Source organism: Primulina huaijiensis, chromosome 3, assembly GCF_012295235.1.
Source record: "Primulina huaijiensis isolate GDHJ02 chromosome 3, ASM1229523v2, whole genome shotgun sequence".
Lineage (NCBI taxonomy): Eukaryota > Viridiplantae > Streptophyta > Magnoliopsida > Lamiales > Gesneriaceae > Primulina > Primulina huaijiensis.
The window spans coordinates 29,148,584-29,159,162 of NC_133308.1; the positions used below are offsets into that span (position 1 = coordinate 29,148,584).

The 10,579-nt window shown below is 35.1% G+C and overlaps 1 protein-coding gene and 1 long non-coding RNA gene across 4 annotated transcripts; both read right to left on the reverse strand.

Annotated features, from left to right (window-relative positions):
* Window positions 1-1,412: 1,412 nt before the first annotated feature.
* Window positions 1,413-9,053, reverse strand: LOC140974476 (ABC transporter B family member 26, chloroplastic-like). 3 transcript variants are annotated; one of them, XM_073437946.1, is made up of 11 exons: window positions 8,369-9,053; window positions 7,970-8,106; window positions 6,947-6,996; window positions 6,709-6,831; window positions 5,832-5,863; window positions 5,653-5,723; window positions 5,421-5,534; window positions 5,126-5,330; window positions 3,027-3,583; window positions 2,667-2,924; window positions 1,413-2,309 (listed from the first exon to the last, which is right to left on the reverse strand). In XM_073437946.1, the coding sequence occupies exons 2-7, from the start codon at window positions 8,013-8,015 to the stop codon at window positions 5,509-5,511; spliced, it is 348 nt and encodes a 115-aa protein (XP_073294047.1). In that variant the 5' UTR covers window positions 8,016-8,106; window positions 8,369-9,053; the 3' UTR covers window positions 1,413-2,309; window positions 2,667-2,924; window positions 3,027-3,583; window positions 5,126-5,330; window positions 5,421-5,508. The 3 variants fall into 3 exon arrangements, with proteins under 3 accessions (XP_073294047.1, XP_073294050.1, XP_073294049.1); XM_073437949.1 differs by lacking the exons at window positions 6,947-6,996; window positions 7,970-8,106; window positions 8,369-9,053 and adding an exon at window positions 6,526-6,620 and having other exon boundaries at window positions 5,126-5,320; window positions 6,707-6,746; XM_073437948.1 differs by lacking the exons at window positions 6,947-6,996; window positions 7,970-8,106; window positions 8,369-9,053 and adding an exon at window positions 6,526-6,620 and having other exon boundaries at window positions 6,707-6,746.
* A 235-nt stretch (window positions 9,054-9,288) lies between these two features.
* On the reverse strand, window positions 9,289-10,131 carry LOC140972690 (uncharacterized). Its single transcript, XR_012174521.1, has 3 exons — window positions 9,958-10,131; window positions 9,477-9,520; window positions 9,289-9,332 (listed from the first exon to the last, which is right to left on the reverse strand). It is a non-coding gene; the product is annotated as an uncharacterized lncRNA (long non-coding RNA).
* Window positions 10,132-10,579: the final 448 nt, after the last annotated feature.

Here is a 10,579-nt window from a genome sequence, read left to right on the forward strand (position 1 = left end):
TATGATACAGTCTAATAACAATTTTTGTGTATGATAATTGAGATACAATTAACGATTGTATAGGATAAAATCAACACCACCCCACATCCACTATGCATCTATCAGTTAACCGTGTATTGGTCAGATACTCGTTACAATACGTAGTCATTTTCATGAGTTTTTATGAATCATGGTGTAATTTATAAAATCGCTCCTCCTTTTTGTGGATACGAATTTAATTTAGGTATTGTTCGTAAATGGCTAAAAAAAATGATTATACGTTTTTCTTTTATAAATTTGTAAAACTTTGTAAATGAAAAATTCATAATCATTTTTTTCAACATTTGCAAACAATACGACAAATCTACATATTGAAAAATCACATAAAAAGAAGTTGAACAAAATTTCAATTTTGCCCTCTTTAACGACCTTTTGCTATCAAAATTTAATAATAGAAAGATCACACCTTGCCGATAATATATAGTCTATCTAGTATCAAAATCCTAAATTTGAGATAAATATCGGATTTGAGACTCAAATGTAACATATATCAACTCTATTAAAAAATTAAAAAAAATCACCACTCATGTGGCTGAAATGATGGATTGAATTGACCATATTTAAACTTCAAACATTGACCACAACAAAGCACATCCCTATATTGTAATTAAAAACAAAAAAAAAAAAAGTAAGCAGAAAGACTGCAAAAGTGAAATGTGTGCCACATATGAAAGTGTGAACAGAGTACATAAAGCAGCATAAAAATATAGGCATTTTTCAACTTATTATTAATTATTATTACCAATTCCCGAATGATTATCATAAAAAGGACAAAAGAAATCCTCCACGTGGAATGATGAAGAGAACATTTATATATATTTTGTTTTTTTCCCAAAAATGGGACCTATTCTGTCATCAATCAACTAAACATGCTTAATAATGATCCTACACAGACCCCAGCTCTTCTTAATTTCTTGGAGAAGCTGTTAAATATTTGGTACTGTTGAATTACATATTGGGACCAGCCAGTCCCGATGTTATCTAATCCATAAGAACTCTGAACATGAGTCCAAACGCAGTGGGAAAAGATATTCGGAAATCTTTTTTTTCATATGAAATTTATCGCTTCAAGCACAGTCGTTATCTAATATTTCTCGAAAAAAGAAAAAAATTAAGTGACAGAGAGAAGTAGCATCATAACCTCTTTGACAAAGTTTGTTGTATACTTTCACTTTTCTAGTTAGCGTGGGATTAATCATTTCTTTTTCTTCAGTCTCCATTATTGATGCCCACCACCACCGTAAGTAGCCATAAAAAATTTGAACCTAAAGAAGAGAGGCTAAAAGCATAAAACTAAACCAGGCTTTAGAAATACTTTCCAGCAAAACGATGCGTGGAAAAGAAGAATGTTTATATATATATATATATATATATTTTAAGCCTGTTTATTTGGGTTCTAGAGATACCCTTTTTTCCGTTTCAAAACGATGCGTGGAAAGAAGAATGAAAAGATATGATAACAAAGTCCAGCAACTTCTAGAATCTAGAGGGACAAGGCACGTGGCATCAACCAAAACATCTGAATATGCATGCAACGTGTTCTTTGACAAATAATCTAGAATTAATTTATAGATACAAACACAGACACAAGATTGAGCACTAAAGCAATTGCAAATCTGACGAAACTCGACAAGGAATGGACAAGGAAAAACGAGAAGAAAACGGGAAAGAGGTGGAGGCAGAGAAGAAGGGTGGCAACAAAGAAGTGAGAGATGAGATTGATGAGCACAGGCGCAGCAGCAAGAATGGTGGACATGGTAATGATGCCAAGGACGGTGTTAAAGTTAAAGGGCTCCCACATCAACAAGTTCCACAGCCCGCCGATTTCGACACTACCCTGCTCGAGTCACTATAAGAAAAAGGTTCGCTCCCTTTCGTCAACAGTAATTTAAAACAACAAAATAAGTGGAAATTCTTCTCTTTTCCATTATGTACATAGCACCAGTCTCACCCTGTATATTTTAAGTGGTTGTGAAATATTTTATTGCAAATTAATGAAAGGATGGAGACATAGTGAGACGGCAAAGTTGTAATACATACTTGATTCCTATTTCCTAGCGACTGGGGATTATATGTGCAGGAATTTAAAGATTGATAGTAGAGAAAATAGAAAACCTACCTTGATTTGCAGAACTTGAATGGAGCAGCGATCGTATTCAGTAGGCAAGGCCATTCTCTTGATGATGGAGCAAAGATAGGGAATATGTATGTGATTTGAATAATCTAGCATATTCTCCATTTCTATGCATGAGCTCCCTGTGATTGCCAATCTGCGTGAATGAATGGTTCGAATGATCAGCTCTAAAGATATAAATTGGAGGATTCTGAAGATTTTATTTTAATTCAATTCGTGGAATCAAATAGTTGAGGTTATGCATCTTAATACAACAAAACAAAACAGTATAATTTTTCCAATAATTTTTTTTACAAAAGAAAATACTATTTGAATTTTGTCCACCTAGTTCTTCTAACTACGTCAGTCTCCACGACTATTCACAACCTGCCTTAAAAGAGGATATATTTTGCGAATAGTCTTCATCAAGAAGCATGATTCCCTATCTAAGACAAGTAATAGAATAGAATATAAAGATTTATTCCCCAAGAAAGATAAATTCTCAAAATCATACCATTTCTAAATAAAGGAAGTTCGACTTGGCTCAGGCTTATTATTCATTGGATACTTGAACAAATTAAGCATTTTTCCACAACAATTGGTCCATCGTCCATAACCAGGATTCTATCAGCTCCTTTGACAGAAGACAGCCTGTGGAAGCGGGCTCAGAATTGCTTACAAACGCAAGGGGCGTAGTGAGGAAAACTAAACTTTGTGCTATTATAATGATTGTCAGTTTCCTCGAATCATTTTTCAAACAATGAAGAACCTCCTGTCCAGTGTGCTTAAGGAACTACAAGAATGTCAAATGTACTATAGTTTTGAAGACGATATACCCTCCCTTTAAGATAGAATTTAAAGCCAAATCTTATACCTTTATATAACTTTCACTCTCAACATCGAGAGAACTGGTGGGGCTCCTGATCGTTAAGAACTTTCAGCGCCAACTTTGTGCAGCAAGGTTCAACCAAATTCAAGTTTTTTGCGAGTCTAACCTGCCCAACAAATCCAATCTTTTCTCTCAGCCAACTGACGTCCATCTATTTAAGAGGAATGCCGTTTATATAAATCTGGATATCAGGGAACACAGACAGAGGTAAAAGTTTCGCGTTACAAGATCACTGGAGACGAAATCATAAATAGAGAGCATTCTGGAGATGAACATTGTAAACCATTTCATAAAATTTGTATAACTGTCCGTCACTTATACACATTAGCTAACTCGATGCATCCTGTCAGCTCTTGAAATTTTACTCCTGTCAGAGAATAAACAGCAAATTCATGGATTGAGTAGCAACAAATAATCAGTTAAACGGAATTCAATATAGAACGACCAAACGGCTATAACTAAACTATCATTCTTGCTGTCTCAACTCAGAGGCCCGTGAACCTGTTCACTGAATGGAAAAAAGGAACCTAAAGTGTATATGGCTTGTGAGAACCTGAATTTCCAGCAGTAGCTAGCATTTTTGCAGCAGCTAGCAAAATTCAGCAGCATGGCAAAAAGTTCAGCAGAAGCTAACAATTCCAGCAGCAACTAATATTTCAGAAGCTGGTACTTTTCCAACAGATAGAATCCAGCAGCAGACAACAGATAGAATCTAGAAGCAGAAGAGTTCAGTAGCGCGAGATTCCAGCAGACAGTTACTGATTCAGCTTATGACTTGTAACTGAAGCATATGACTTGTAACTGAAGCATTTAAACAAGGAATAAAGGCTGTTAATGTCAAATTATGGTCCTGTTAATGTAAGATTATGGTCATTAATTGGGATGCTAACAGTCAGAATTTTTGACTATAAATAGCAACTCAGATCTCTGAAATAGTGTTACACAAATCTTCAGATTATTACTTGAATTTTCAAGCTAAGAGAGTGTTGATTTTCGAGCAGTAGAAACCAGTAGCAAGAACAACCAGATTTCCAGTAGACTTCAACCGAAACTCTAGCAAATTACAGTAAATGGGCTTACGTATAAATATCTTGAAATCAGTTTTATAATTTCTGTTTTAAAACACAGTTTCTGAATGTTTGATTTCTGATATATGATTTTGAAACACTGAAACTCCCCAGTGAACTAATGGTAGTAATATATATTCTGAACATATCTGAATTCTAATTTCTGATTCTGGCCTCACCCCTTAGAGGAGAGAACATATAGGAGACTGATATCAGTTTAGCCATGAAATTCACTAACGTGCTCAGTGCTTACTAATTTTGATTTCTATTCTGAAACCTGTAATTTCTGAATTCTGATTCCTGTTCTGAAAATAAGAGTTTTCTGTATATTATTGTATTACTGTTTCTGAAAAAAATGGTGTTTGAAAACTGGGAGTTATTCCCGCCCCTGCTTACTGAGTGACAACCATATCACTCACCCACCAAACCCATCTCAGATAAGAATATTGAAGAAATGTTCGAAGAAGAGGAGCAGATCCAGTTCTGGGGCTGGTGATGAAGACGTTGTTCTCAGTTTCTGATTTATATTTTATATTCCGCGGCATCTGTTCAGACATTGTATTTTCTGGTTTTACATTTCCGCTGTAAAGTTGTATCAGACAATGAATATTCAGTATTATGAATAAAAGACTGGTTTCTGAAATTTTGTACTTCTGAGGCTTGTTGTTCTCGAATGTAAATGTGAGAGCAACGTCGGTGTCGACCAACCCCGTCTCGGGGCGTGACATGCCTGCCATGTAAAAAGGTAAGTGTCGAAAAAACATACTTAGCTCTCCCTCATACTGTTATAGGGTTACCTTAAAATTTGAAGGATTGAAGATTTGACATTGTGAAACTGATTGTGCATCAGTAAAATTGTAAGGATTGAAGAGTTGAGCGTCATAGAACAATTCCAAGGAATCTTTTAATAATCAGCCTAATTTATGAAAGTATGCCAACTATAGAATTCCCAGACATGAAAAGGCATCGATCATGAACACATCAGATAAAAAAAAAGTCAACAAAAAAGTCAACAACCTTTTGATAAGAACTGACTACTAGGTGAACGATGCATTGACTGTTAAACTTTTTCACGGGCACCGACACACTGAAGCAATGACGACATGTTGTCTTGCATCCTCCAGGCCGCGTAAATCAACCACTCACAATATAATACACTCTTTGTCAGTTCCTCAGTAGAGAGACAGCGGGATGATGTTCATCCTAAAAGAACTGCAAAAACCTATAATATAATTTCAGGATATTTATGTACATATCAGATTTTCTAGTGCAATGTACAAATTTTTGTTATCATTATCAAATAGAGACAAACCTGGGTCATTCTATATGACACGATGAAGCTCATGTTCTTCCAGAGTCCATGAGCAACACTTTCTCGCATACCCACAGACGCCAGCCGCTCAAGCCATTGGGTGAACCTCAAAAACTAAATGTTTTACGCAAATAAGTCTACAGATACCCAGCTTCAGCTTGCACACATTGCTGCTTTAATATTCAGGAAAACCATACAAATGAAGCACATGATTTGAATAACATTGTAAGACCTTTGACACTCTTCTCTTTCTGTTCCATACGCCCAGATTGTTTTGATTGAAGACAGTGTTTCTTGGGCAACCTGATTTTTTTTTGGGAGAAGAGATTTGACAAGTACGATGAGGAATAACAGATGTATTGAAATATCAGTTAATTTTCTGATGTACATCATTGGCAGAGGAGGTCAAATCTTGAGCAAGCTTTGCTGCTTTTTTCTGGTACCTGTCCAAAAAAGACGAAAAAGAAATTTTCAGTTCTCCAAAAAACTGCAAGTGGGAAACAAACAAGGTGCTAGTTCAACATGATAGGCGCGAGAATTAGGATACTGGTGCAGTCCATTGCCGATAATCAAAGTCAAATAACAAGATTTAGCGTTAAAATATCCTAGACTACTACAAATAAGGTTAGTTATTGACAAATTGCCAAATCAAAGCACTATAAAATGAAAAATTGTATTAAAAGCCACTAAGAAGATCCGTTTTTATGAAAATACACCAAATTTTTTACCAAGACTATGTAAGCACTATAAAATGAAAAATTGTATTAAAAGCCACTTAGAAGTTCCGGTTTTTATGAAAATACACCAAAATTTTTACCAAGACTATGTACTATTTTTTTTTTTTTTAAATGAAATGCATGCATTCATTAAAAAGGGTAAAAAGTTTATAGTACAAATACACTGGGCAACCCCAGGAGATATTTATCAATCATACTTCAACAACTAAACACAACCAATAAAAGTAGAAAACAACTACAGCTATAGCAAAGGGTCACATGAAATGTCCTAAGATACTGTTAACAACAAAATCATATAAACAAACTAGCAGAGAATCAGAGGAATCAACTGTGAAATTGAGTATGCAAAGAAGTATCTCAAAACTTACGAGCCACAAATAACAAAAATTGCAGATAAAGTAAAGCATATGATTAGTGATGACAGTGCTAGGGGCCACGACAAAATCATCGAGTTGACAAAAGCACTTGAACCCATAAAAATATAAGTCAATAGAGAAGACCAAAATTTGGGAAGTGATCAATACTTTATAATCAGCTAGATTAATGGTGACCTGAAGAATATTTCTCAGGATCAAATGTATATCATTTCCAATTGTATGAGATAATCGTTGACAATCTACACTAATCCTGCTAGTCAGATCCCCAACTGCTTCTGAGTCAAAAAAGGACATATCCTACATAAAATGTAACACCATCCTGATGAATTACACAATATGTAGAAACTAATAAAGAGCACATGTCGAATCAAGTTCCAAACCTACTTGTGCATAGTCTAAATAAAATACAAACCCGAGAAAGAGGACTAAATAAAGTTTCCCTCGGGAGCTTAACCTGCAGGACTTCAGAAAAAAACCAATTAATACCACAGCTCTACATCTGATGAAGTGAACAAGCCACAATACATGCGTAAGCCTACTATCAAGATACCAAAAAAAAAAAAAACAATAGTCCTTTTGAGCATCTAAATGGTTGCTTAAACAAGATACATGGCATTGAGATAAAATTCCAAAACAGAAACGATTATCAGATAACATCTATTCCTGGATGTTTGTTATAGAGCCCCAATTCTGCCATTTGATCAAGTATGTTTATTGTCACAAATTATATCTTACTTTGCAAAATAAAACACCAACAATTTAACACCAAGACGGAAGACTCAAAGGAAATTCAATCTAATGCAATATAAAATACTTTTACAAAAGAAATGACTGAGTTCCTTCGAGGAAAAATGGCGCCTCAAGATCAAGAACAATATCCTCACTGAACATAATTCTTTCCCCTTCCAGAGCAATGCTAGTAACTACCTCAATCCTCAATAAAATTCTCAATACCCATTACCCCCACAATAACCAACTCTGCCCTTTAAATTCATTTTCCCTCCCACTGCATGCAATCGCCTATTCTCTCTCCCTCTTCCAAGCCCTTCTAAAACATTTGAAGACTTTGGATTGTCTTGTATTTCATAGTCTTGGCCCAACCCACTAAAATCCCTTTGGCCCAAGTTCGCAACACATACGACAACAATTAGAAATGACTTGCAGAATTGAAAATAGTAATATAATATGGCAATCTGCTTGCTTGAAGTTATTAGCACATGCCACGAGAAACGGGTACACTTGAATGTAGATGAGTTAGCAATATCGTTAAGGTTTCATTGGAGGTTGATCGATGTAATCAATGAATTGAAAGTTTCTCTTAGTGTTCACATAAGCATTTACTTTTTTATGAAGTATGATTTCGAAATGCATTGAATCATAGCGTCGTTCTTTTCAAGAGGGCATACAGTTGATAGACAAGTCTTTTACTACATACCACCCAAAAACAAATGTGAGTTAAAGGTAGTTTCAAGTATTCCCATCCAAGAAAGATGGCATTCTATGATTTCAAAAGTATAGAACTCTTGAGCTTTTCAAGTCTCAGATGGTAGAATATGAAGGTTTCACCATTTACTGCAGAAAAAACAGAGTCCGTGATTATTCCGGGCATTGAAATATCTGAAAGATGCAGAAAAGATGATAGTTCGACACATAACATCAGGGACTTTTATAATACACCGTACGAAAATCCAAATCAGACAAGAATGATATTCAATAAGAGTAAACGATCGCATCGGCTATGTGAAATACTTTGTAAGAAGAAGAGTGCGCAAAACAAATACCAAAGAACAGCACTGAATGAGTTAAATAAGTTAAAAGGACAGAAATGATTTACAAGTTCATGCCCGATCAAAGATGTACAGTCGCGTCAAATGATCACAAAAACAGAGAGTAAAGAACCCTATAGAACTGATCACACGAACCGCTGCAAGCCAAATGATGTGTACAGAACCCCTTTCTCAACATTTATCAACGCCCACATTTGATTGAGAGCACTCTGGACAGTCACCGGCTTCGCCGCAATCGATGGGCTACCAATTTCTCGCTCGCTATCAGCCAGTCTCCATCAACTTCCACAGGGAAAATCTCTCCGAATAAGCTACACCCATCTCTTCAAAACGTGAATAATTTCATCCCTATCGCCGCAGCAATAATCCACCTAGCTTAAATCCATTTGAAACTGAATATCTCTTAGGAATTTTCACTGAATTAGATTAGTAAATCGATAACTGCGACTTAGCGTTGGGATATGTACAGAATCAGAGGATTGGAATTTGGTTGTGGGGACAATAGCTGGAAAACGATTTGTTTCTGTGATATTTGAACGGGCCTTGAAAATGGAGCGTGGACGGAAGATTGGCCATTGCAGAAGCAACAAACGCCTCATAGATAGTCGAAGAACCGGCGGTAAAGATTCCGCCGCTGTCCACCGGCGACCAAAGCTCCAATTTCAGCTCAGGTCAAGTTCATGTCAATCCCCACTCTTCGTGACTATGAAGATATCGGTGCATGATGTTATCCAGCCCAATTATAAATGGAACAAAAGGTCAATTGAAAAGCCCATCACTGCCCAATATATATTTTTTTCAATGGTAGATTATATTTATATATATATATAAACGAATTTTTCTTTTTTTGAAAAAAAACAGATTTCTTTGCGGTATAATCGTTTATCTATTATACTTCAGTGGATGTTAATATGAAAAGAGTTAAAAGAAAAAAAACTCAATTAACATCAAGAATGTATTCACATACCCTTCTTTGAAGAAAACCCAGTTCAAGAATGAAGCGAGATCACCCTGTTAAAAACGCGATAAAATAAGTATCGTCTTGATCAATGTTCACGATTTCAAGTAAATGCGGATATACTTCAGTGTGGATGTAAATATGAAAAGAGTTGAAAGAAAAAAGACTCAATTAACATCAAGAATGTATTCACGTACCTTTCTTTGAAGAAAACCCAGTTCAAGAATGAAGCGAGACCACCCTGTTCAAGAACGCGATGAAATAAGTATCGTCTTGATCAATGTTCGCGATTTTAAGTAAGCGCAGATATACTTCAGTGTGGATGTTAATATGAAAAGAGAATTTGAAATAACAGGAGGCAACGGTAGCACGAATAACAAAAATTAAAACCGTAAATGTAAAACTCTTGGATATGAATTACAATATGAAAAGGGTATTGGAACAATTAGTTTAAAAAGAAACGAACAATACGGAAGTTTTTTGCGAACAAATTAAAGAATTGTCTCGTAAATTAATGTTAATGTTGATTTTCGTGAGTAGTTTAGTATCTCTATCGGTTAATATAATTATCTTATAAATTGAATAAGAATAAGCCTAATTTTATGGACACATATGCTTTAACATGTAGAAAACGGTGGCATTAGCAATATATATATACAGCTTGAAAAATGCACTGACATGCAATTTACATGCATCTTTCTGCAGCAATCTCATTGGAGACCAACTTTTATTTATCCAGTTTTAGGCTGTTTGAATTGAAGATTAAGAGCTGAGAAATTTTCCCAGCACCCGATCGAACCAACAGTTTAATCATCAACGTCAGCATGCATCTCGATTATATTTGCCTAGCACCTGATCGAACAAACACACACATACATATAGCTGAGCTGAGGATGACGAAAATGATTTCTCGACAACGTACCAAAGATAACAGCTGCGGGTTCTCAATGTTAAAAAAATGTCAGTATTACGTGAAACATTGCATGTTTTGAGTTTCAGCTTAAATCATGTTTTCATGCTTTAAAAATCTTAAATCATAATTTATTTAAAAAAATAAATGAAAGTTTCATCAACAAAAAAATCTATCATATTTACCATATGTTTGTAAAAACAATGGAAAATAAGTTACGTCATCCATAAAATCAAAACAAGTGCGCCACATAATTAGTTTCACGCGAGCAATGTAATGATATTGGAACGAACATATCTAATATCCAAAACTATATATGCATTCCCAAAGAACAAGAAATATGTTTACCCACAATTTACACAACAGAAAAAAAAAAAAAAAAAAAAAAAC